This window comes from Leucopleurus acutus (assembly GCF_964270905.1).
Source record: "Leucopleurus acutus genome assembly, chromosome: 4".
Taxonomy (NCBI): domain Eukaryota; kingdom Metazoa; phylum Chordata; class Mammalia; order Artiodactyla; family Delphinidae; genus Leucopleurus; species Leucopleurus acutus.
Window position 1 is genome coordinate 65,568,703 of NC_139146.1, and position 27,728 is coordinate 65,596,430.

The 27,728-nt window shown below is 44.3% G+C and overlaps 1 protein-coding gene across 1 annotated transcript in view; it reads left to right on the plus strand.

Annotated features, from left to right (window-relative positions):
- Window positions 1-1,160: 1,160 nt before the first annotated feature.
- The window catches only part of LIMCH1 (LIM and calponin homology domains 1), a 341,811-nt gene continuing 315,243 nt past the window's right edge, over window positions 1,161-27,728 (plus strand). The window contains 1 exon segment of the mRNA XM_082838854.1: window positions 1,161-1,295. Within this exon segment, the coding sequence (XP_082694980.1) occupies window positions 1,200-1,295 (96 nt within the window). The 5' untranslated portion in view covers window positions 1,161-1,199.

Sequence of the window (27,728 nt, forward strand, 5' to 3'; positions counted from 1 at the left end):
AAGGCTTTACACCCACTGGGCCTGGGGAAGTGGGGTGGCACAAGAGGAGACCGGGAACCTTCAGAGAACCCAAGGAGAGGCCCCAGACAGAGTGGCAGCCTTGGCGGAGTGGTGCCGCCAATCCCCCAGCCTTTTGCAGAAGAGGCAGCAAAAATACCCCCACTTCCCTCTCCTCCATCCTAATGACCTCCTGCCTCCCTCCCATCACCAGAAACTGGACTCACAGGCCAGCCTCCCAGGTGAAGGTGGAGAGGCAGTCCGAAGTTAGCCAATACTCTCTTCCCAGGTCATAGCCGATCTTTTCTCTCTTATCTTCTTAGCATATATCACTCTCCACCATTACCTTCTTTTGTTTTACCCCATTCCCTCTAGAATGTAATTATTTTGAGGGCTGGACCTTCCAGTTCTTCCCTCCCCTTCCCTTCCCTTTTTTCATCTCTGTGTCCCCAGCGCATAGTAGGTGCACAATAAAGATGAGTTAAATCAATCAACACACTGGGACATAGGTAGCTTGCCCGCAGAGAAAAAAGTTTATAAGGGTCGTTTATCTTTTTTTTTTTTTCCTTACGAAAAGATCAGGTGACTGAACATCCCTGGCATCGGGTCAGAGGGCTGCGCCTCTTGCCCCCCACTTCTGCGGCCGTGAGTGGGGGACAGCAGGTGCGGGCGGCCACTGCTAGGCTGCGGCAGCGCGGGCTCCCCCGGGACGCGTGCGCCCGGCTCGCCGCGCGTCTCCCACGTGCGGCCCGACCCGCTTGCCCCTCCGCAGCCGGCGCGGCGCGGGGACGTGCGGGGCGGCTGCCCGAGTCCCTCTCCCAGTCGCGTCGTGGGCAGGGAGGGAGATACCCAGTGCTCACTCTCGGTTATTTTTAGTTGGTGGCTGACACCCCCGCCCCGGAGGGGGTGGGTGGAGCGGGCAGAGGAGGTGGGGAGGGAGGGAGCTCCTGGCGCCTCCGCGCTCGCTCCCGCGGGGACTCACGGCGCGGCCGAGCCGGGCGGCGCTGGGAACAGCTGCGGCGGCGTCCTCGGCTGCAGCGCGGCTCTCCTCCGGGACCTGCGCCGCGCGGGGGAGGGGCGGGCAGGGGAGGAGAGCGGGAGGGCGGGCGGGAAGGGGCGGGGAGCGCGCTCCTGCGGCGGCGGCGGCGGCGGCCGTCCTCATCCCGGCGGCCCAGCGCTTGAGTAGACGCGGGGCTTCGCAAATGGCTTGTGCCGCTCTCGGTCTGGAAGCTCTTCAGCCGCTGCAGCCTGAGCCGCCCCCCGAGCCCGCGTTCTCCGAGGCGCAGAAGTGGATCGAGGTAGGTGCCCGCGGCTGGCGGGGGGCTTTGCAGGGGCAGCCCGGAGCCACCGACCCGCACACACACTGACGACAGGTCCAGCCTCGCCTCCCCCCACTTTCTTTTGCCAGCTGCTCCGGGGCACCCGTCAGGGCCTCGAGCGAGCTGCGACCCCCTGACTCTTTGGCACTGGCGTCTCGGGTGAGGGTGGGCGCGAAGGGGGGACACTGCGGTCTAGCTGTGCCTGTGGGGGGCAGGAAACGGTCCCCTGAGCCTCCATCCTTCCTGCCCGTCAGCCGCGCAAATCTCAGCTGCTGCTGCTTCCAGGCGCTGCCAAAGGAAGCGCAGTGCGAGCAGAAGCGCCGCAAAGCCTCGTTATGCGCGAGCCCCTGGAGTCCTTGCCGACGCAGCATGTCGGGGGTCCTGCTCCCAGTCCTTCCTCCACCCGTTGGCTCCCCCTCCCCGCCCTTCCCGGGCGGAGTTGTGCGTGTCTCCACGGAAGCGCATACCCACCGGAGCCTCTGGCTGTATTCCTGGCACTGGGTCAGGTGTGAGGCTGGCACAGCGCAGAGGGCCGGGGAGCCTGCAAGACCCACCTGAGAATGCGCCATCCGCAGAGACGTTGCCCAGCCACTGGCAGCTCCCACTCCATCGCAGAGGCGGTGGGACGGGCTCCCAGGTGCTGGGTACCCGGCCCCGTTGGCATATTTCACTTCTTAAATGACTCGGTGGCAGGCCAGGGAAATCACTGGAGCTCTCGACTCAGTCCAGGAAGCGCTCGCTGGGCGATCCTGATTCTCGATGTTTATCTGTAGATGCAGCTTGGTGGCCCTGCGCTCCCGAAATGAAGTGTCTGCGGGGGTCAGGACGCTAGGAGGGTGCGAGCGGGGAAAGGTGACCCATTATGATCCGTGCAGTGAGCCTCTGTTTTGCGGCTGGCGGCCTTTCTTGAGGCTTAGTGGAAGGCGAATTTGACCCTCTTTTCCTCAGGGACAGGCAGCTCTCCCTCCCTGGTAGTTCAAAGGAAGAAATGTACCGCTAAGTCATGATCCAGCAATGGTGAAGCCTCTTAGTACTCAGACTGTCACTTAGTGACACCCTTGTTGCTGCTGGGGTAACAGAGCTACGATGGTACAGATTTAAATCTGCTGAGATGCCTGGAGAAACCACCCTCACTTAATGCCGCTGTAATTGCTCCAGCCACAGGCCTGCACCTTACAGGGTTAACCTGCTTCATACAAGCAAGAGTGTCAGGCAAAGTTTAGAAAGATCTATTTAAAAATAGGGTTAAAGAAACAGAAGAATAAACTCGAGGCTCTATTGCTAAAAGCCCCAGTCGTGTCTCTCATAATTTGATGGCTAATGAGCAGATGAGAAAAAAGACCTTGGCTTTTTATTTGTGAGATGTGGCTGGCACGGCTTGGGCTGTGACAGGTGCTTTCTCTGTGCAGCATACTTGGGCTCACAGGACATACAGGAAACATTTGTAGTCACTGGCTTGGTTGAGAGTTGGAGAGCTGTGTTTTTCATGTTCTTGAACTTTAAAATTCTCAGGAGAGATTTTGGATGTGGATGGTGATGAGGGGAGGGTGTAAGAGCAGAGCACTCTACGGTTCTTGAAGGCAAGCGGTGTATTCCCCATTTCCTTAATTGTGAGTAACACGGGCATACATACTATACTTAAAAAAATGTATTGTGGGATCATTTGCACATAGGAAAGTGCACACATCTCAAGTGCACACCTCCATGAATTTTCACCTAGGTATATAGTACTCTAGCCCCCACTTAGATTACGATCTAAAACATCTTCTTCAGCCCAGGTCACAGTCTGTTTTTAAGTGGTGGTATATCTCAAGCTAAATATTACGCAGTGCAGAATATCAGCTTTTGTCCTGGTTCCACAGGTTTAAAAACAAGAAGGGCTTCCTTAAGAAAGCAGAGCGCCATTGGGCCCTATAGACAGTTGGGCATTGTTCTGGGTGCTTTACCAGATCTACCAATTCGAGAATGTGAAAGCCGTAACGGGCAGTGCGTGGCTTTAGGACGAAGCAGTCGTGGCGCTGTGCGTGTGCATTATTGAAGCGGCCTATCTCCTTTCAATCGCGGAGTTGGGTTTCACGGAAAGGAGAGCTTCCCCTCCCAGGCTGTATAAAAAGGTGTTTGCTCCGGGGAGAGATAGAGACCGTCCCTCTTCCTTCCCGGAGATTCCTCTTGAAATGTAAATGCCGCGTCTGCAAACCGGGGGAACCCAGGAGCAGTAACAGATGGTTCTGCGCGCAGTTGCCCAGTGAACAAAGATTCCTCGGCTAATATAGCAATAATGTAGTACTTAGTGTGAGCCGAGTTCCCAGGGGGACTGTTATCTCGAGACAATTGCATCTCCTTTAGGGGCCCCGTTGTCTTCGGCAACATCCTCATTGGTAGGGCTTTGTTTTTCACTTTTGTTCAGTTGGTGATTAAATTTCCCACAGCCTTTTTTTTTTTCTTCCTTTTTCTTTTGAGTAGTCAGGAATTTCACCCTTTCAGAAAAATGTTCCCTTGGGTGCAGCAGGTTAATAAACAAACTTTGCAGTTTTTCTCTCCTCTTCAGTCCCTGGTCTTCGTTGAGTCATGGATTGGTGAGAAAACTGTTCATTCTTAATAAAGGCTCAGGGAACAAGCTCCAGGAGATAACTTGTTAGTGAGGAATTGCTCTCAGCCTGCAGTCTTGGCTGTTTGAGGGCTGTGTTACTGGGCAGGAAACGGTGGCCTGGGAACCATGCCCCCATCTCACCCCACCCCCAGCTTCTGCCTTGGCTGGCAAAGGTGAAAGTCCTGACGGAGGTCACAGGCCAGGTGGGAACAGTTCCATAACACTTCCAGCGACTTTTTATAGCCGTCGGAGCAGGCTACGTGTCTTTATGTGGCTTTGGGGAGACTCCTGAAGGAAACGCAAACTTCACGTATTAACTCTGGCTACCAGCAGGCAGGGGCCTAATTTCCTTCCACATTCCTTTTCTAGAAGGCCTTCCAAAGCAGAGGGGCAGTGAGTGCAGCACAGCGGTTAGAGGTCAGGCTTTGGGGCTGGGCAGCCTGGGTTGGAATCCCAGGTGTATTGCCTTCTAGCTGTGTGACATTGGACAGGCTGTATTTCCTCTCCTTTTGGTTCTAAATAGTTTCTTTGAAAGCTAGCGCTAGTCGTTAACAACAACAAAAATAACAAAGAGATATTGTTCAAAGCATCTGTAAAACAGGGGTACTAATAGTAGCTTACCTACCTCCAAGGGGTGCTGTGAGAATGAAATAAGTTAATACATTTAAGATGCTTAGAATAGTACGCAGCATTTAGGAAGTGCCGCTTAAGTAGTGATCGTTATTATTATTGCCATTATATTACTACTGCTATTAATATCACTACTACCATTACTACTATAGTACTGCTACTATTACCACTGCTATCTTTATTAATACTGTTATTGCTATTATTGTTGTTGTTTCTATTGTTGTTAATAACAACTGCAGCTGATTTTGGAAGAAAATCTTCAGAACCCTGAGTTTTTTAGTGTAAAAAATATAATTCAGTTGTCTACTGACCTAATTCTATTGTCTTACCTTATTAGCTCCAGATACCTGGACTAGAAGTTAAGTAGGTGTTGTGTGTTATTCTGACTTGAGTTAAAAGAGATTTAGGCATCAGAGGAAAACCAGTAATACCAACTGATAAGATGATCCTGATGGTCCAATAAGGTTTAGAAAATTATTCCTCAATACTGTGTTGACAATTTAAGTTTAACGCATAGTCTTTGTTAACCAAACTCCAAGCAGAATGCTCAATTCCTCTCTTCTTGCACACAATCCAACATTAAATCGTTAAACAAATGGTGGTTGTCTGAATATTCAACTCCAGTGTAGCAGTGTTTTGTTCATTGACGTTGTGTCAACTCCCTGTAGAAGAAGAATAAGTCCCCCATTTATTTTCCTTCCTCCTTCCTCTCTTCTTTTTCATCTTTCCCTCCCCCCCCCGCCCCCCTGTGATGGTAGTTATTGAGTTACAAGACTATGTTAGCAGGTAGATGATTCTAATTTTCTTGGTCTCCCCCTTCCCCTTTGCTTCTCCACCCACAAGAGTGTTTATCTGTTCTAATCTGTAGTTCTCCTCTGCAATGCCAAACACTTTCTGGAGAAACAGATGTTGCTTCAACTCAGTTTCAGTTGTGATTTGGAGCAAGTTGCCAGGCCTTTAGGGAGGGGTTGGAAATTTCAACCCAACTCAGCCTTACTTCTCAACTTGAGACGTTTCTGGACTCCTTTAACTTTAATCATAGCATGCCTGTGGGGCTTGGTGCTGCATATAATCTCATTTGTGACCTAATCCGTATTTCACATGAGTGGGAACTAGTACTGGGAGGGATCAGTTCATCATTTTGGGTCATCTCCCCCACTCCCCGCTCACATAGAATTGTTTTCTTATTCAACTGGGACCTGCTTTTGAAGATTAAAAGCACCGAGGGTACCTTAGCTCTCCAAGACTGAAAGCTATTGTATTGTTTGGCAGTTGGGAGAATTTATCTGTAGCCTTTGAGAATGTAGCTTTTGGTGGCCAGGAACATACGACATTTGCGATGTAATGATGAATGAACATATGCCATGAGTTATATAGTCATTCTAATTCTCCTTCTCTGTCAGGACTTGATGACTCTTACATCATTTTACTACAACAAAGATTTAACTTTGCATATGGTTCTCTACTCTGCATGGAGAGCTAGGGAAGAGGAAGAAAAACTTTTCTGGCTAGCTCCAGAAAGGAGTGGTGGTCTGAATAGATATGGAAATGAGAGCAGGCAGCATCATTCTCACAGTGACATTTAAATAGTCTGGCTTGTTTGTATACAAGGGCTGCTATGACACAATGCTGTCACGTGGTAGGAGAACAGTGAGGTCCCACAGATTTGGGGAAAGGGGAAGTGGAGTGGGAGGTGGGACTGGCTCTTCTGGTCCCAGCATCTCCCTGGAAACCAAGTTTGCATCAGGCAAGCTCCAAATGAGCAGACTGAGCTCTGGCCACCAAGAGGGCGGTAGAGTGGGGTGTGTGTTCCCCAGCAACTGGATCTCTGGGTCCCCGGCTCTCTATTGATGGATGACAATGGAGCCATGATGTGAACAGCTGGCCGGTGATTCTATGAGTGGAAGTTGGTGCTAGGTGGGACCAGGCAGCTCCTGGCAATTGGCCTGGAAACTTCTCTTTTTGCTTAGGACTATCCTGAAACTTAAAAGTGTCATAGCTAGGGGTAACATGATAATGATAAGGATGGTGATGAAACCAGGACTCATGGTGATAATAGCTGATATTTATTGAGTACTTACTATGTGTCAGGCACAGGGTGAAAAACTCATTAATCCCTTAGAAGTAAGTACTGTTATTATCCCCATTTACAGGTGAGAAAATATCTTCCCCAAAGTCACGAGTAAGTGGCAAAACTAGGACTTTAATCGAAAGCATCCTTTCTTAACGTCTACAAATATATGTACCCAGATATCCAAAATTTACAGCTGAAGACATTGTGGCTTCCAGGAATTAGGACACTTGCTCAGGGTCTCCTAGTCAGGAAGTACTGCTTAGAGTCAGGATTCGAAACCCAGGCTGTCTAACTTGGAAGCTCTTGTTATCTTTTTTTTTTAATTATTATTTTTATTGAAATATAGTTGATTTACAATGTTGTATTTGTTTCAGGTGTACAGTAAAGTGATTCAGTTATACATATATATAAAAACATATATATATATATATATATATTTTTTTTTTTTACATCCTCTTCCCTTATAGGTTTTTACAAGATATTGAGTATAGTTCCCTGTGCTATACAGTAGGTCCTTGTTGGTTATCTATTTTAAACATAGTAGTGTGTACATTTTCATCCCAAACTCCTGATTTATCCCTCTTCCCCCCCCTCCCTTTTGGTAACCATAAGTTTGTTTTCTGTCTGTGAGTCTATTTCTGTTTTGTAAATAAGTTCATTTGTATCCTTTTATTAGATTCCACATATAAGCCATATCATATGATATTTGTCTTTCTCTGACTTACTTCACTTAGTATATAATCTCTAGGTCCATCCATGTTACTGCAAATGGCATTATTTCCTTCTTTTTTAATGGCTGAGTAATATTCCATTGTATATATGCACCACATCTTCTTTATCCATTCATCTGTCAATGGATGTTTAGTTTGCTTCCACGTCTTGGCTATTGTAAATAGTGCTGCTACGAACATTGGGGTGCATGTGTCTTTTCGAATTATGTTTTTCTCCAGATATATATCCAGGAGTGGGATTGCAGGATCATATCCCTTACAGTGCTTCCTACATTTAGGACCATGTGTGAAAATTTCTGTAAGGACTGAGCTTTCTGTCCCTCTGACTGTGCAGAGGTTCTCCCCACCCCTGCCTTTTTTCTGAGTCATGATGTGGATTTCAGAAGCTATGGCTCCCTAGTTTGTTTTTCTTCACAGTTTGTACCTTTCTGCTGCCAGGACTGAGGGGCTGTCCTCACTGGGACAGACCTTACATTGGGTGGGGGAGGGGCGGGACACCAGGTAGGTGGTGCTCCCAAGGCCCTCAGGCTCTGCGCCTTTGCTGGCTGCCTTCACACCTCACTTTGCTAAGGCGGAACTGGGCAATGGCATTGTCTGTAGTTCAGAGTTGCTAGCTTCCGGTTTCTGTCTCCTGTTGTTACAGCTCCCAGGCACTCCACTGAAGTTTTTTTTAGGGCAAATGGCCAATAAGTAAGTAGTTTAAAAAATTTTTAAAAAGCTTGCTGATTCCTTAACATACGATTACTTAAGAGGACAGATATTCTAGAATATTTTATGTTTGTGATATTAGGGACTGTGGCTCTCTTGTTACAGTTTTACCTCCAATGGCTGTTCCATATGGGGATGCATAAATGCATAATAGTCCATGTGTGCTTTAGCATTTTCTGTTGGAGAAGTTGAGTAGTTGAGGTAAAGTTCCATACTTTACCTTCCCCAGAGAGTTTGAGTAAAGACCTACTACCTGTGTGATCTGTCTTGTGCTCCAAAACACAAAAGGCTAGGGGTGCAAAGGGCTGTCTCTTCCCCATGCTGATGTGTTTAAGTGCTGTCGGCACATCTGTCTGAGGCCTTTGCCACAGCTCCTTCTCTCTTACCTGAGAGTTCTCCTGTTTGGACAGGAGCTCACCTGGGAACAGTTTTGTTGTTGAGGTCGGCCGAGAGGCAGGTCCTTCCAAGAGAGGAGATTGGCGGCCTCTCCTGCAGGTATCCCGGTCCCATCCTGAAGAACTGAAGGGTCTAAACAAAGTAGCTCTGTGACTTCTGGGAATCTTGGCTGTAGTCAGCATCCCTGTCACCTACATTCCAGTCTAACCCTAGTCATTTCGGCCTTTATTTTCACGGTTAAGGACTGAATCGCTCAACACTGGTTGATTTTTTTTTTCTACTTTAATAGCGATAGTGAAACTTTTTTTTTAACATTAGTGGATTTTTGACTAAACTACTTTCATTGGAGCTAGAGTTTTTAATTTTTTTGAAGCCCAGTTCACTCTTCTGTGATTTAGAAAACTGTGCAATACAATTGTATAGTATTTCCCCTCATTTGTTCCCAAGGATGTGTGTGTGTTTACTTTTGAAGCAAAGGAAAGGTATCGGATAGGATCTTTTTGTGTGTGTGGTGGGAGGGTAGAGTGGGAAAAAGGAGGACTTCAGTGCAGTCAAGTGAGGAAAGGAAAGGATAACAGAACTTTATTTTTAAGTAATTGAGAAATATAAAAAGAGCCTAAATTAGAGGGTTACTAGAAGATACAGGAAAAAAAAATAGTCCTTGAAAAAAAATAGTCCTTATAAAAAGAATGATGGAATATTGGAAAGACTTCTGCCTGGACATGGGGAGATGTTATATCTCTCTTTGCAAAGAAGAATGATGTCATGGAGTTCAGCTCTGCTGTGGTAAAATTCCATGTTTGCAGTGTTGAAAACAATAATCCCAAAGAGATGTCCTCATGTAGCTAACCCTGATGGGGTGGCCATCGAATCTCAGGGAATTAACTTTGGCATAAGGGGAAAAAAACAAGGTGACGTAGTCATAAAACATGCACCTAAGGAATATCTTGGCTGCCACCTTTTCTCACTAAACTTATACTATCAGCAAAACTGTATCCTTTTATTTATGCTGGGACCTTAAGGATAAAATATTGGTTAGGCTGAGAAAACTCCATGTTTCCACAGCTCTGCATTCTGACTGTGACAGCTACAGCCATTGTAGGAGGGAGCTCGGCCTCCTGGTCAACCTTAGAAGTTAGGGATGTGCCCCACCCTTCTATTCCTAAATAGCCCATTAGGAGACCATGTAAGAATAGACCTACACTTGTTTTTGTTTTTTATAAAGGTCAAGGGCAGAAGGGCTTTTTAAAATTTTTACATCCCAGTACTGTTATAAAGAAGTCCTCAGCCTTATTTTTTACCAAGTGGGACACTAAGTGAGGAATTGAAGTTATTTATTGTGGAGTAGACGGCTCTCTTTTCCTCTCCTAAGAAATATTTTAAAAAATGATATTCAAACAATTATTTTATTCTAATGGGAAACTGAATGAAGGCTAGGATAGGCTCAGTCAAATGGTTTAAGGTACGAAAATAATTATTTGGGATGCTTGGCTGTCACTCACTTATAAGTTCACTTCAGTGTAAACACTAAAAGTCAGCATTAATGGTGAAAATAAGCATTAATGTGTGAAAGTGTTTTAAACAAATTTTAATATTCGTTTCCTGAAAAGTGTTAACTAAGCTCCAACCATATACCAGGCATAGTGCTGAGAACCAAGGTCAGGTGGCGAACAAAATAAACATAATCCTGCTCACAGGAGATGCACAGTGTAGTTGTGGTGTGTGTGAGGTAGAGCTTAAACAAGAAATTCATGATAACGAATTGGGATAATTGCTATGACAACAAAGAATGGGGGACTTAAGAGAAAAGAACTTTAGGCAGACAAGGACTCATAGTGAAAGTAATATTTAAGCTGAGACCAGTGAAGGGTACTGAGCAAGGGAATTAGACTGATGCTAATTTATTGAGATAAGAGCTTATGTGTACACACAACACATGCTTTTATGCTCTTATAGTTTTCCAGGTGTGCTGAAGGTGTGTATGTAAGGGGGGGGGTGGAGAAGGGAGCTGAGTCAGAAATTCTCAAATATTCTTGCCGGCCACTTAGAGTGGGGTTTGCGTGATGGTCTACATCCCACTTAGGACCAAGGCACAATTAATCAAGAGACCCTCTTCTAGGAGAAATGGCAGAGAGAACTTTGGGATTTACATTTAAGCTTGGACTCTGGGATTAAAATTCTTAACACAGAATAGGGGCTGTAGACGCTGCATTCCACTCTGAAGTGAGAAGGGGCTGCAAGAAACCTGCCTACTTTTCAGTGAGTAAGCAGAGCAATTTTGTGTGAGACTTCGGGTCGTGACCCACAGATGTCCTTTGATTTGGGAACTTGTCTCCCAAATTCCTCTGAAAGAAGGTGCTTTATAAACTAATAAAGTCACATGTCATCTGGGAGCCCCAGAAATTGTAAACTCTGTGACTTAGGTGTCTTTTACCACTAGATCCCCTTCCTCGTGGTCCAACATGGCTGCTAGAGATTCATCATCACGTCACCTTTCCAGGAAGCAAGAGGGAGGAAGGGAAAATGAAGAGTGCATCTTTTCCTTATAAGATGTCTTTTAGAAAAGTCTTCCTGACACTTCTGGTTCCATTTTATTGCCCAGAATTTCAGTAACATAGCCACTCCTGATTGCAGGGGAGGGTGTAATGTTTCCATGTAATAATCTGGGTTCTGTTCCTTAGGAGAAAGGGGAGAATGGTGGTTGAGGTAGGGGCACCCTGGAGTGCCCCTTCTCCACTTCTCCAGGGACAGATCCTTCCAGACAGGGCTTAAATATGACTGCCTCTGAGGCAGACTCGCTGATTCCTTTAAGCCCACTAATCCTTTTCTGTGCACACCGGACATTTAGAATTCACCTCTGTTAGAAAATTGTCATATTTCATTGTAATGAATATATGGTTGCTTGGGGTCTACCTACTTTGATAAACCCCACAGCTCTTGTGGCCAAGGTCTGGGTTCTTAGCGATCGTCTCACTCCTCTTCAATTTATTCACTTTGCTCCCCATTAGGGCCTCACAGCCATATTCCCTGCTGCCCGAGAGATTTCCCAGTGAGCTTGTGCCCAGCTATGATTGCCTGATTGGCACTTGGACTCTGCCGTGGCAGAGAAAATAGACTCTGTTGCTGCCCTGACAGGAAGCACATTTTTTTTTTTTTTTAAAGACTGATTAAAAAAAGCAGTTTACCCAACAGTTGCCTGGAGACAGTCAGTGATTGGACACTTGGAAAGTGATTCCACTCTTGGCTCTTAGGTAGGTGATATCAGTTGAAGGAATTATTTAGGAGGCCACCCTTCCCCTCAGGTTGGACTGGTACAGGGCTCACTGCACTTGGCATTTCTGTCTGCAGGGCTGGAGAGCAGACATCACCTTTCTTTAAATAAACATGCTCCCCAGCATTCTGCCCCGGGACTGTCACCCCCTCTTTCTCTCCCCACCTCAACCGATCAGTCAGGCTCCTCGGGACTCTCACCCCCTCTTTCTCAGTCAGGCTCCTCTCTCTCCCCTGCTGTAGGATCTAGCTCAAGAAAAAGCACGGAGGAATTTTACTGGAGTGGTCATCTGTATGAGCTCTTATCAGATAGGTATTTTTAAAAGGACAATACCCCGTAAAAACTAATGACCAGCAGCTGGTATTAATAAGTGACTATGGCTATGACCGTTCATTGTCATGACCCAGTGGAAACACTGAGAAATGGCATCCTCTCTGCCTTTCCTACAGAAAATTAAAAAAGGAGCTTGTGGAGCTGAATGTTGTTATCGACCAACAGACGTGGTTGCCGCCTGTTTCCTCAGGAACCTTGCAAGATGTCATAAATAGGAGGGGTGGGTGACAAGTGGAGGCCTGATTCATCGTGTTGCAAGAATTGACGGAATGTGATAATGTGGTGATAAGGTAGCTAGTTCAGTGACAAATAAAAATAATAATAGTTAACACACTTCTAGAGCACTTATCATGTGGCATTGCTAGTCTCGGTGCTTGAGTTACTATATAATGTAATGTAATGTAATGTAATAACCTAGCACTGTGCCCAGCAGATAAGGTGCTTCTCAGGTAAGCACCATTTTATGCCCATTTTATCAATACATGACGGGAAAACTGGAGTACAGAAGTGTTCATTGATTTGCCTGAAGTCACATAGTTAATAAGTGGCAGAGCTGGGGTTTGAATCCAGGCAGTTTTGTTCCAGAGCTTGAGCTTGGGCTGGTGACTGCTATGCTCTAGAAGGAAAAGCAAAACTTCTGAAAGGCTCATGATCCCAACCATCTAAGCAAGCAGGTGACCTGCCCTCCCTCTGGCTTCCTCTTTCCCTTAGCAGCTGTTTAGTGGGCATCTTCTGTGCGCATGGTACTGTTAGTTGCTAGGAAACAGTTCCATCTCTGTGATTCCTGAGCACATTCTGTGGAACTGGAGCCCTCTCATTGCTTTTAAAAAGATACATTTTGGCAGGCGAATGGTTACAACTATGATGAAAAACCATTCCAGGAGCAGAATAAACCATAGCCGATGGGTGGAACTATTTTTACTTCCTTTCTGTTCACCAATCTCTTTCCCTCTGGTTGAGACCTGGCTCCCCATCTGTGTTCAAGTAGTCCTGGAACAGAAATTATTACTAACAGGAGGAAGAAAAGCATGTGTTGCTAGTGTGTGTTCCTGCTGGCTGCTCTACATTTGTCATCCTATTCAGTCCTTGTGTAACACATATCTGTTGCCCACCGAACCAGTTCAAGGGTCTTTACTGTGCCTGTTCCAGTAAGTTTTAGTCATGTTAAGACTGGCAGGCAAGTTGGTCAGGACTCTGATCCGATGTGGCTCCAGGGCCCTTAAATGATGCCCCTCGCAATGGTGCTTCTCTTGGCTCACACATCTGGTACCTCCTGGTCGCAGCTCCACTCTCCGACCCCTTACCCGGCATGGACCCCTGGTGTTCTGAGCAAATGCAATTGGCTCTGCTATAATTTATGTTTCCGTAGTGTGAATTATCTCATATGCAATTGAGAAATAGAGTGTGATGCTTTCAAGATGCAAGTTGTGGTGGTTTGTATGGGATTTTTCTTAGCACCTTAGTCTTTGGCATCACCAGTTAGCAGTAACTGAAAGCAAAGGAGGCTAGTGGAAGTGAACGGGGGGAGGCGATGGCACCTTGTTCTCGCTCTGGGCTCCATCTGGCTTTGCACTGATTAAAGAGTCTGGTTTTCCCAGCTATTTGTGTGTTTTATCTTATCTCCGTAATGCAGGAGGTTCAGTCTTTCCTCACATGCTTTCCATACTGCACCCTTGCCCCGCCCCACCTTTTTGGTAAAATTCCCACATTTATTCTATAATAGGAAATAGAAAGCATCTTTTTATTTGTGCTAGTAATTCTCAGTTTCTTATTGTTTTTGTTAGTGTTCTGGTTACAAAGTTGAATGGGATTTGAGCCTTCTGCCCCAACTCTAAATTTTCCAGAAGCCCTGTTATATTTTAGTGTTTGATTTTGCAAAATATGAGGTTTTTGGTTGGTTGTCTTACTTTGGGACATTATTGATTCGTTTTAAGGAATGTGCGTTGTTGTTTTATAGTAGAAATACTTGGATCTTAATGTCTTGTGCAGACTGACTGACTCTCACTCACAGGCTCACACACACACACACATGTATAAAACAACCGCTGGAAGATTCCTGATGCTGGAATTGAGGATCTTGGGTCCTAAGGAAACATTTTTAGGAACTTCATATTTCCTATCTACTGTCAGATGACCTTGGACAACGTTCCTCAGAGAAGCTCCTACCGATTTTGGAGAGGTGGTGGAATAGTGCATTTTTTTTCGGGATTTTATGCCTTGGTGGTACTTAGAGCAGTGTCCTTCTCCCCAAGGGAACCTATGAGAATTATTTGTTGTGGGTGAGAAGCTCTTGGAAATGCGGCGAGTTGGAAATGAGGAAACTGAGACTTGAGGGTAAGTGTAGGTGGTTTGTCCGGAGGGTTGTTGGCTTCTAGACTGTGACTCGTGTGGCCTTCCTGAGCCAGTATATACATATTGGCAACTTGTCTCAGTTTGGGACATTATTCGTTCATTCATTATATATTTATCGAGCATATCCTAAGAACTCAGGAGTAGATGAGACAAACGTGGTCCCTGCCCTTGTGAAGTTACACTCTTCCAGGAGAGACAGACCCTGAACACAGAATTCTGTGTGTGTGTGATGCACATTCAGAAAGGGAAGAGCCGGTTGTGTGGACATGGAGAGGGTTGGGCCTCATTTGGTCTGTGGGGCCTCAGGCAGCCTCTCTGAGGAAGTGCTGTCTAAACTGAGACCCAAAGGATGAGCGGGGACTGGCCAGACAAAAGAGAGCAAGAAATTGTGTTCCAGGTGGAGGCTGAGGGGTGTGTGAAGACTCCAAAGAAAGCGTTGGAGGAGCCCAGTGAGGTGGGTGTGTTGGAAGTCATGGCGAGGGAGGTGTGGGATGAAGCTGGAAGGCGGGGTGGAGGGAGGGCTGCTCAGCCTGGTGCAAGAGGTGGGAGTCCTCAGGGCTGCCTGGCCCTAGCCTGGGGCCATGGCTGGCTCTCTCTTGGACGACAGGGACCAGATTTTCTCCACACTTCTTCAAATTATCATAGTTCATGATAATAATTTATGAGGGCTTGAGACTTCCCTGGTGGCGCAGTGGTTAAGAATCCACCTGCCAATGCAGGGGACATGTGTTTGAGCCCCGGTCCGGGAAGATCCCACATGCCGCGGAGCAACTCAGCCCGTGCGCCACAACTGCTGAGCCTGCGTTCTAGGGCCCGGGTGCCACAGTTACTGAGCCCACACACTGCAACTACTGAAGCCCACGCACCTAGAGCCCGTGCTCTGCAACAAGAGAAGCCACTGCAATGAGAAGCCCGCGCACAGCAATGAGGAGTAGCCCTGGCTCGCCGCAACTAGAGAAAGCCCGTGTGCAGTAACGAAGAACCAACGCAGCCAAAAATAAATTAAATAAATAAATTAAAAAATAATAATTTATGAGGGTGTATCGCCTATGGCCCTATTCTAAATATTTAACTTCTCAACCATCGTGTGAGCTAGGTGCAAACTCTTATTACTCCCATTTTACAGAGAAATAAGTAAATAGTCGAAGGTCACACAGTCATTAGGTTGGTGGAGCTGATCTTCAAACCCAGGCGGTCTGGCTGCTTTACCTCTGCTAGTAACCACCATGCTGTGGGATGTGATACAGGCTCATCACCAAGGGCAACCTTGAAGGATGTTGGTGACGGGGGGGGGGGGGGGGGGGCAGTAGTGAAGAGGTGGGGTGGGATGGAGATGGGGATGATGCCCCAGGATGCTGGAGGCCCGTGTTGGCTTTAGAAATGTTTTCAGTATTTTTAAAGAAACTCCCCAAATGAATCTCTTTACCCAATACACTGCTTGACAGTGCTGCTACCTGGAAAAGAGAGTGATTTTATCCAGATGAGACCCTAGGCATCTCTCTAGCCCTACATTCTAATGCATATGTCATGGTCTTGGTTCCCAAGTGGCCTGATGGACCCTGGGGTTGCTCTGACATAATAAACCACTGACTTTTAACTTGCATCAAGAGTTGTGAATTGTATAATGTGTTAAAAATGGTTTTTCTTATTCATTTGGCTTTTATTTGGGTGTGTTTAGTAATTTCTTTCATTCAAACATTCTTTTGTGTGTTTTAGTTAGTATTCTGTTGGTTGCAACAGACAGAAATCCAACCTAAAGTGGCTTTAGAAAAAAGATGGTGTATTGGCCTATTGACAGTCTGGAGGTAGATTCCTACTTCAGATGAGGCTGACTCAATGGTATCAGTAAGGACAAGGATTCTCTCAGCCTTTCAACTGTGCTGTACATTGCATGGCTTTATGCTCTGGCTTTATGTAATGTATCCACGCCTGCCCTACACCATTCCAGAAAGTCCAGGCTTTTCCATTTGAGGACTTGGCGGGACAAGAGCAATTCCAGTCCTCATGTTCTCTTTACACCCTCTGGCCACAGAAAGGAGACACAGCCCTCTTTCATGATCACCAGGGGAGTGGATCAGTTGGTTAGCTGAAGTCAGTTGGGGTCCACCCTGGTCCATCCCTACCACTGGCTGCTACCCAACAGTGAAGTGGTGAATTCCCTAAAGGAAAACCTAGGGGAAGTAGATGATGATGAGATTACCAATAAACGTTACCAGTATTTTAATTAAAATGCGATAATATATAGGAATGCATACGTGGGTGGCAAGACTATAGAGAAAAATAAGGACATAGTTAAAAAACAGAACAATGGCTATTTCTAGGAGGTGAGTTTGGGATTATAATCTAAGATTGGTTTAAAAAGGCATTAATAGATTGTTTCATTCCTATTTTTAGAAGATTAGAAAAGGGTCAGTTTTAGAGATATCACTGTGTGTCAGGTGCCCAACCCAGCACTTAAGTGGTTCTACCAGGTGTAAAAGTGTGATTGATTGAATCAGATTGATTTTGAAGTGTTGATTAAAAACTAATATAACTCACACAACTTAATAGCAAAACTACAAACAATCTGATTAAAAAATAGGCAGAGGAACTGAATAGACTTTTTTCCAAAGAGGACATACAGATGGCCAACAAGTACATGAAAAGGTGCTCAACATCACTAATCATCAGGGAAATGCAAATCAAAACCACAGTGAGATATCACCTCACGCTTGTTAGAATGGCCATCCTCAAAAAGACAATAAATAACAAGTGTTGGTGAGGACGTGTAGAAGAGGGAACCCTTATGCACTGTGGGTGAGCATGTAAATTGGTGCAGCAACTATGGAAAGCAGTATGGTGGTTCCTCAAAAAATTAAAAATAGAACTACCATATGATCCAGCAATTCCACTTCTGAGTATTTTTCCAAAGAGAACAAAAACACTAATTCAAAAAGATATATGTTTCTGTGTGTTCATCACAGCATTATTTACAATAGCCAAGATATGGAAACAACATAAGTGTCTATCAACAGATGAATGGATAAAGAAGACGTCATACACACACACACACACACACACACACAGAGTTGAATACTACTTAGCCATAAAAAAGGAGATCTCACCATTTGTGGCAACACGAATGGATCTTGAAGGCATTATGCTAAGTGAAATAAGTCAGACAGAGAAAGACAAATATTGTATGATCTCACTTATATGTGGAATCTTTATTAAAAAAGTTGAACTTGCGGAAACAGAGAGTAGAAAAGTGGTTGCCAGGAGGTGAGGGAGGGGGAAATAGGAAGAGGTTAGCAAAAGGGTACAAACTTTCAGGCATAAGATGAATAAAGTCTGAAGATCTAATGTATAACGTGGTGACTGTAGTTGATAATACTGTGTAATTGAAATTTGCTAAGAGAGTAGAACTTAATCTTCTCACCAAAAAAAAAAAAAAAAAACAAACCCATATATATGTGTGTATATATATACACCTATATATGTATATATAAACAAATCTATAAATAAATATGGGAGGTAACGGAATGTGTTAACTAACTAGGTGGGAGGAATCCTTTCACAATATATATACATATCTGTATCAAATCATCACAACGTACATTTTAAATATCTTATAATTTTATTTGTCAATTATATTTCAATCAAACTGAAAAAAATAACATAAAAAGGTCCAAACTGGGTACTTCAATTTTCCTTTTTTCTCAATATATATTGACCTTTTTACTGAATTATATAAAAGAGCAGCTTTTAAAAAATGTTAGAAATGAAAGTATCCAATACCAGAATCTGATTTGTTTTCCCCATTAAATTTCATATTCCTCAGGTGAGGATGTATTTTGTGGAGGCTGAAGCCTAGAAATAGCAAAACCACACAGTTGCTGTTTGCTGGAGAATGCTCGGGCCTGTGCCTGTGCGCTCCCCAGGCATGTGGGCCTTCTAAAAGTGGGTTCGGCGGCTGTCACCCACTGATCCTCTGGCTGAGTGACCCAGATTGGCACAGCGCAGCTGGATCCTATGCAGAGCCTGTACGGGAAAGAGGAGGGTAAAAATAAAAACCGGTTGGACAGTTTAGGCGGCGTCAGGGTACTTGAAAGCTCACTGGTAGCTTTGCTAGTCCTTGGTCAGATTTTCACTTTTTTTTTTAAGGGATAGTAGTGGTTACAGGGACAGTAGTTTTCTTAAATGGTAAAATAATTTCATATGGCACAGCAAAACACAGTCTAAGGTGCTTTTTTCTATATGTAGAAAATATGTTTTTTGAGTTTAGAATATTTTGCCTATGAGTTTCTTATTTATCCCTGTATTCAACATTCAAGTCTGTAATAAAACTTTTTTTCCAAAGGCATCTCTTTAATGGAATTACTCTCTGAAATAAGACCTCTCTCTCTTTGATAATAGAGTGAAATGAGCTTGTCATTTATAGGGTTTTTTTAAAAATAGTTTTCTTTGTTATAAAAAGAAAGAGTAACAGTGTTTAAGTATGGTGTCAATTATCTAATGAGAATAGTTTTTCAATCCTGTCATTTTCTGGATTTTGAAATTTCTGTTTTAAAGTGCGGATTTGCTAATTTTTGAAGCTCTGGTCCTTATTAGTGGAAATTTCGAGATTTTTATTTTTGGCATTTGACCAATATGTTTTGTTAAAGCGCAAAAGCAAATTCTGTGTCACGGTTTCCTCAGTTACTGATAGCTTTGAAGCATGTGACAATTTTTTTCCTCCTGAATGCTTTGTGTCTTTCAGTGTAAGCATCTCTCTGTGATCTGTAGATTGAAAATTAAATCCCCAAATGGACTTTGCCTTGCAATAGCAATATAAAAGAATATTAAATATTGCTATTTAAAATATGTGGAGATATATGGAGAATGTGAGTATAAATTATTTTTAAAATAAAATTTAAAAAGATCTCAAAATACCCCTTTGGAGACACATCTTTTTAATGCAATGTTTATATCATTAATGCTAGTTTGGAATAAGAGTTCTAGGGATTTTCTTACATATCATTTATTAAGTTACTCATTATTTTGAAATCTACTAAGAGGCTAATAATGCCTATGGGTATCTTTTGGCGGTGATAGAAATATTCTAGAATTAGATAGTGGTGATGTTTGCCCATTTATTTATAGTACTTAGTGGAAATACTGAAATATTCTGAATTATACATCTAAAAGAGTGAGTTTTATGTTAAAAAATCTATTAAGAGCTCTTAATGTTGTTATAACTATTCTCAAGATGTGTAAAAAACACATGAAATTAAGGTATATATTAATCAACTCTTGGTACAGCAGTGCAGCGTGACACACCACCCACCAAAACTCACAGTGGCAGGTAGCAATCTTTTTTAGCTCACGGTTCCAATGGTCTGCTGGAGCAGTTCTGCTTCAAGCTCTGGGTTGACTGCGCTTGGGTCAAGACTGTGGGGTTCAGATCTGCTTCATGTGTGTTTGTTCTCCTTGGACCAGAGGCTACCTGGGAGATGTCTTCATGGCAAATGAATGATAGGTGCACCAGAGCCCAGCCAAATCATGCAATAGACTTAAATTCTCCACTTGCGTCACATCTACTCACATTCCACTGCCAAAGCAAGTGATGTGGCCAAGTCATTGAGACAGGGAAAGACATTTTGCTCACAGTAGGAGGGGAGGGGAGTGAATATTCTTCAAACAATACTCCAGTCTATCACAAAGTGTTTGTGGTTCCTCGTAGCCACAAAGGGAGAAGAGAACATTTCTCCCTGGGTAGGGATCAGTATCTTTGAGGAGATAGATGGGCATTGGGTTGAGTCTTGATGAATGAGCAAGTGTTGTCAGTTGGATGGGGAAGGTAAGGGTGAGGAGAGATGAGAGCAAGTGTTGGAGAAGGGCCTTCTAGATCATGAGAGCAGCTTGAGCAGAGAGATGGAGATTTGCAGGAGCAGGGTATGTTTAGGAAGCAGCAGGGCCAGAGGATAGCATTTGGAAAGGGCTGCTGGGAGAAAAGACTGGGTCCTATCAATGAAGACCTTGTGCACCGTGCCTTAGGGTTTGGTGTTGGAACTAAAAGGGCTGGGCTCTGGAATCAGACAGCCTGAGTTCAAAACTTCACCCTTCCATTTACTAGCTCTGTGACTGTGGGGAACTTACTTAGCATCTCTGTGCCTTAGTTCATCATCTGTAAAATGGTAAGAGTATTCTCAGTGTCTACCTCATGAACTGTTAGGCTCAAAAAGTTAACACACAGAAGGCCCCTATAAAAGTACTTGACATATATCAAGTGCTTAATAGGTGTTGACAGCTACTAGTATTTTTATATTTTTAAAAAATTTATTCTATTTATTTTCGTTGCACCAGGTCTGAGTTGCTGCAGGCAGGCTCTTTAGTTTCGGCCGGTGGGCTCCTTAGTTGCAGCTCGGGGGCTTCTTGGTTGTGGCTCGTGGGCTCCTTAGTTGTGACATGCGTGTGGGATGTAGTTCCCTGACCAGGGATTGAACCCCCGTCCCCTGCATTGGAAGGCAGGTTCTTAACCACGGCGCCGCCAGGGAAGTCCCAGCTACTAGTATTTTTAAATGGAGTTTAGATTTTATCTTTAAGCAATGAGGAATAACCAAAAGTAAGGAAGGGACATAATTATATTATGTTTTGGGAAGATGACCTTGGTGGCAAGGAAGAGAATGATTATGGTGGTCAGTACTGAAGCAGGGAAGCCAGAGGTGATGATGGCAACAAAGTGGGAATGAATGTGAGAGACATTAAGGATATAACATTGATGAGATTTAGTGACTGAATGGATGGGGGAGGTGAGAGAAACAGAGAAATTGAGAGTGACCCCCAAATTTATGTCTTGATCAACTGGGTGGTTTGATTTCCTGAGACAGGGAACATAGGAAGAGGAGTGATGTGAGGAGAAAGAAGATGAGTTCAGGTTTGAATGTGTTATTGGAGGAGCCTATGAGACATGCAAGAATGTTTAAGAAGCAGGGTCCTTTGGCTGAAAGAGGACAGTGTGAATTGCTTTGAGTGATTGCAGTGATTTAAGGCTTGGTGGGAGGTGTGAAAGCTGGGAGAGAGAGTGTAGATTACTATTTCGTGGTGCTTGACAGCAACGAAAGGAGACAGCTGTAAATAGCAGGGAGAGAGGAACATAAGGTTTCAGTAGGATTTGTTTTGTTCTGTATTTGAAGATTCTGTATTTGAAGAAGACTTGAACGTATTAGATGGCTTTGAGAGAGGAGGAGAGGAGACATTGATTGTATAACAGTGAGAAGTATGATGAATAAGAAAAGGCTCCTGGGACATACAGGAGGGGAATTTAGAGGAGATGTAAATAGGAGAAACGACACTTCTAGATACTTGTCAAGAAAACTGTTAAAAGTTTTGTGATGGTGCCTTAATTATCTATTGCTGTATAGCAAATTAATCGCAAACGTAGCAGCTTAAATCAACGAATATTTATCATTTCTCAGTTTCTGTGCGTCAGAAATTTAGGAAGATTAGATGGGTTGTTCTGTCTCAGGGTCTTTTTTGAGGCTGCAAACAAAATGTTGGCTTGGGCTGCAGTCATCTGAAGGCTTGACTGGAGACAGAAGATCCTCTTCGTAGACGGCCCACTCATGTGAGCAGGAGCTTCAGGTCTTTGCCGGCTGTTGGCAGGAGGTCTTAGTTCCTTGCTGTGTAGGCCTCTCTGTAGGACTGCTTGTGCGTCCTTAGGACGGCTCACTTCCTGAGTGAGTGATTCAAGAGAGTAAGGAGGATGCCACGATCCTATTATGACCTGGCCACAGACTTCACAGGCTTCCATGTCTGCCACATTGTATTCCTTAAGAATGAGTCACTAAGTATAACCCACACTCAAGAGGAGGAGAATTACACTTCACTTTTCAAAAAAAATTTTTTTATCGGAGTACAGTTGGTTTACAATGTTGTGTCAGTTTCAGGTGTACAACAAAGTGAATCAGTTATACATATACTTATATCCACTTTTTAAAGATTCTTTTCCCATATAGGCCATTACAGAGTATTGAGTAGAGTTCCCTGTGCTATACAGCAGGTTCTTACTAGTTACCTATTTTATATATAGTGGTGTGTATATGTCAGTCCCACTTTTTGAAGGGAGGAGCATCAAAGAATTTTAAGCCACCATAAGTGGCTACAGAATCAACACGTACTTTTAACTGTAATTGATCATGTGTCATGCTTTAGATATAGGGGATTCAGTAGTAGATATTCTGACATACAATCATTTGTCCTAATCTAGTCTATTTGGATAAACGGTGAGTTTAAGATGTTCTCCTAGATATATTTTCCAAAATGGATCTAGTCTTTTAAACTGTAAAAGTGTAAACAATAACAGCAACAAATAATACAGGAATAAAATAGCCTCTGAGCCCAGAATCTCACCTGATACAGATAATCACTGGTGATATGGACCATTTATACCTAAACCCATGTTGCTCAAAATTTTGCTTGATTCTGAAGCTTTTTGTTCCAGTAAAATGTTACAGAGATTTGGGGTTTTCTCAAATTTTATTTTTTAAAATAATTACTGCCTCCTTGTTAGTGGAGAGCTTGAGCTCAGCAGTTCTCAGCTCTGGCTGCACATTAGAATCACTTGGGAGTTTTTGATTTAAAATGATCTGGATCAGGGCCTGGGCACTGTTATTGCATAAAAGTTTCCCCCGAGTGATTCCAACGTGCAGCCAGGGTGGAGAACCCAGCAGATGACAAAACAAGCGCAAGTAAGTTGTAAGATTTAAAACATATTTTAATGATTATTTATGTGGGGGGTGTGTGTGAAGGGATGTGCATCCAGGGAATGTAGTTACAGTTTCTGCCAATAACATCATTCCTCGTTCATTTAATGGAATAAGATATCAGTATTTCATGGTGGATTCTAAAGAGGAATATGAAATTCCAGATACCTGAGCACATTTGACAACAGTTTCTTTTAGGAGAATCTTCCTATTTTCTGCATCGAATCACAGACATCCCAGAGTGTAAGCTCATATGGTAGTTACTGTCCTTTGTGCGACTACATTCATTTATTAAATAAAACATTCCTGAACACCTACAACGTGCCAGGTACTGCCAGGCACTGAATGCCCAGGGAAGAATAAGACAGAGATTCTTGCTTCAAATGAGTGACTCTTCATCTCAGTGTAGGAGATGAGCAGGCATACAGATAAGAGGAAGCAAAGGGAAGAGAAGTTTAAGAACTGTTATTAAAATAGCACAGCAGCAACCAGTCAGAATAACCCAGTTGCAGTGGCGCCAGCCGCAGGTAGCCGGTTCGGTGCATACTGGCTGCCCTGAGCGTAGGTAACACAAAATATAATATATACCCAAAGAGAAATGTAAACAAGAGAGGGCAGAGAGAAAAGAACACTTTTATAATTCCAAATTCATGTTCCCCCCCGTAGAGGGAAGAGAGTCCGTCTGGTTGGTTGCATCCGTTCTTCATGCCGTCCAGTACGCACCCTTTCAGGTGAATGCAGTCCTTCTTACCAAAAAGGTGGAGTCTGGTTCCGTACCCCGTGGATCAGGGAAGGCCTTTTGACTTGCTTTGGTAAATAGAATGTGGCAGAAGTAATGATATGCCAGTTCCGAGCTTAGGCTGTAAAATGCCTCGAGTAACTCTGCTTGTTCTTGCTCCTCTGCCATCGCTATGGCGTGATTCCCAAGACAGCCTGCAGGAGGATGAGAGACCACGGACAGAGTGGTCCTAGACGCGGCCAGCCAGCCAGCCAACACCTATATCAGGGTTCCTCAACAGAGGCACTGTTGACCTTTGGAGCTGGGTAATTCTTTGCTCTGGGGATGTCCATTTTAGGGTGTTTAGCATCTTCCTGGGCCTCTACCCACTAGATTCCAGTAGCACCCAATTCCCTCCAGTTGTGACAAGCAAAGAAGTCTCCAGACACGCCAAAGAGAAAAATGCCCCTGATTGAGAACCACTGCCCTAGACTTACGAGGTGGTCCATCCAAGATCAGCAGAACTACCTAGATGCTGACCCCAGATGCATGAGCAATAAATGCTTGTTGCTGTTTGCTGTTGAAGTTTGTGGCTGTTTGTTATGTAGCATGATTGTGGACTAGGTAGCTAATACAATGAGTGGAAACGTGGAAACGTGAAAATGGGAGGTTGAACTGGACAATAGCAAGTACTCCAGCGTGGTGCAAGCGTGAAGAATGGGTTTGTAGGTAGAATGGGGTTAGTATGAGGTACAGACAAGACTGAAAAGCTAGGTTAGGGGCTGTATCCATGGAGACTTTAGGTGCCTTGGTATGAATTGTGAACATGATTATTCATGGGCAAGGGAGAACTGTCAGAAGTTTTATGTGTGTATTTACCATTTATTTATAGCCGAGAGAACAGTATAATCAGTCTGTACTTTAGGCAGCAATAGGGAGGGGGAATTGGAGGCGGGAGGGAAGGTTTTGCTGTAGTTCAAGAGATTGGTGCAGAAGACCTGAATTAGGGAATAATCGTAGGTTTGAAAAGGAGAGGATGGTTGCCAGAGACATTTGGGTGTAAAATCGATACAGTTTGGGAATCTCTACATTTCTGCCTTTGCGCATTTGGTTTCCTCAGTGTGAAATATCTCCCTTCCTCTGGGCATCCTCCACTCCAGCGGTCCTCAGCCTTTTCGGTACCAGGGACCGGTTTCGTGGAAGACAGTTTTTCCACGGACAAGGCGGTGGAGGGTGGGGGCGTGGGGGGTGGTTCGGGCGGTGATGCGAGCGGTGGGGAGCGGCAGGTGCAGCTTTGCTCGCTCGCTGCTCGCCTCCTGCTGTGCGGCCTGGTTCCTAACAGGCCGCAGGCCGGTACCGGCCCGTGGGGCCTGGGTTGGGGACCCTTGATCTAATTAATCTTCAGAAGTCAGCTCAACACTCGAGAAAGTCTTTTTGGTGACGTCTTCCGTGTCTCGTGAAGGTAACACGCTTACGGCTCTTACCACTGTTGTTTCCCCTCCATAAGACTGTGTTAACCTTTTTAGCACTGAATTTTCCATCTTCTGACAAATCAGTTGTAAGTCTGTCTCTTGAATATTATCAACTGCTAATTCCCTCATTAAGCACCTACTCTGTGTTTGGCTTGGTGGTGTAGGTGCTTTGGAGACAGCTGTGAACTGGGGAGGTGTATGCGTTCCTGGAGTGTACGGTCTGTCTAGTGGAGCAACACACAGATAAACAGGCAATCACGGTACATGCTATGATGAGGGGAGTAAGAGAGGGCATGGAACGGGGCGGGGTGGGAAGCCTTAATCTGGAACAGACGGTGCTAATGAAGGCCTCTTGGAGGAAAGAAAGCAAAGGTAGGATTTGGTAATGAGGAGTGAAAGCCAGGAAATTGTGGGTTTTATGGTCTGGATTGAGAGGAAACAGCACATTTGAGAGACAGAAGAAAACTCAGAAAAGCTTGATTATGAAGGGCCTTGTAAATTACGATCAGAGCTGTGCTGGGGAAAATCACACTGATTGATTTTTTTTTTTACACTGATTGATTTTTAATCCTGGCGGCACATCAGAACCACCTAATGGAGCTTTTAATAATACAGGTACCTGAGTCTCACTTCAAACCTACTGAATCATCATGACCAGAGTATGTGGCTTGTATGTGTATGTGTATATATTTAAAGCTCCATGGGTAGTGCTGGTGTCTGGCCAGGCTTGAGAACTGTAGACCTACAGTGGAGAGGAAGGACTGGAGGGAAGGGCAAGATTGCGTCAGGGACACCAGGGAGGCATCAAGTAATCTGCGTGGGTGATAATGGTTTGAGTGGGCTTGGAGAAAACGTCTATAGAGTAAGAGATATTTAGGAGTTAAAATCAATAGAACTTAAGATTGATTGCTTGTAGGGGGATGGAGGAGTATGGTTCAAGGAAGACTCCCAGGTCTCTGACATGATCATGGAGAGGTAGGTAATATGCTTCACTGATTTAGGAAATGTTGAAGGAACAGGTTTCATGAAGATAAGGCTTAGAGTTTTAGTTGAGTTTGAGATGCTCAGTGGAACCTCCATGTAGGATTGTCCACTAGATAATTGTTATAAGAGTGTGGAGTTCAGGAGAAATTACTAGCCTGGAGATAAAAGAACTGTAGGTCATTACTGTGTGATGATCTACATCACTGGAGCCTATGACAGTGGGTGAAATTGACCAGGGAGTGTGTGAGAAGGAAAAAGGGAACTGGGAAGAACTACAACTTTTAAGAGATGAGTAGAAGAAGAACTTACTGAAAAACCAAGATAGGGAAGACAACTTAGTTGGTGGACAACTAAGAGAGTGGAGTCTTGGAAGCTAATGGAAGCTAATTTTTTTTTTTTTTTTTTTTTTTTTTTTTTTGTGGTACGCGGGCCTCTCACTGCTGTGGCCTCTCCCGTTGCGGAGCACAGGCTCCGGATGCGCAGGCTCCGCGGCCATGGCTCACGGGCCCAGACGCTCCGCGGCATGTGGGATCTTCCCGGACCGGGGCACGAACCCGTGTCCCCTGCATCGGCAGGCGGACTCTCAACCACTGCGCCACCAGGGAAGCCCTGGAAGATAAGTTTTTAAGAAGGAAGGGGTGAACACAGTTGTCAAATTAATTGTCAAATGCTGCCAAGAAGGCAGACAATGAACTGAAAAATGACTGCTGGCTTTGGCTACTGAAGGCTGTTGGCAATCTTAGCTGGAGCCGGTTCAGTGGAGTGGTGGGGTAGAAACCAGACTGTAGTGGGGTGAGCAGTGAGTAGGAGATGAGAAAGTGTGAACAGTGAAAGGGCATTCACATTAGGCTCTGCTTTCTTGGTTATCATGGAATCCTCTGCACTCAAATTTTAAATAGGTGAAAGAATGGGTAATGGTGAAGGAAGGGGCTAAGGTGATGCAGAATTTTGAACCTGACTGATTAGGCCTATAGTAATGGCATTTGTTGAGATTTGCAGCAAAGCAGGAAGAAGAGCCAGAGTTTGTTTTTGTGTTTTAGGTGTACAGGGAGAAGATACTAGGTGGGATTTTGGACATGTTGAATATGATGCTCTTTTTTTCTGAGTATTCTATGAGTAGGACATTGTTTTCAAAATCCAGTCTAAATACAACCAGGGATAACTTGCAGATAACCAAAGCTAAGGTTTTCCCTTAATTTTATAAGCTTGGGAATGTAACAGAACTTACATAAAAAAGAATAAGAAATCTAGGAATTTAAGACAAAAGGAATGAAAAGATATATTTCTGGGTATAAGTGAACTAAAATTGATGGCAGTGGTGAACATACCCTCTTTGGATGAGCAGGTCGGACTACTTCTTTTATGGTAGTTTCAAATTGAAAATTTGATTTTTCAGTGTATTTAACTTCTCTGTTCTTTGAAATTGGGAA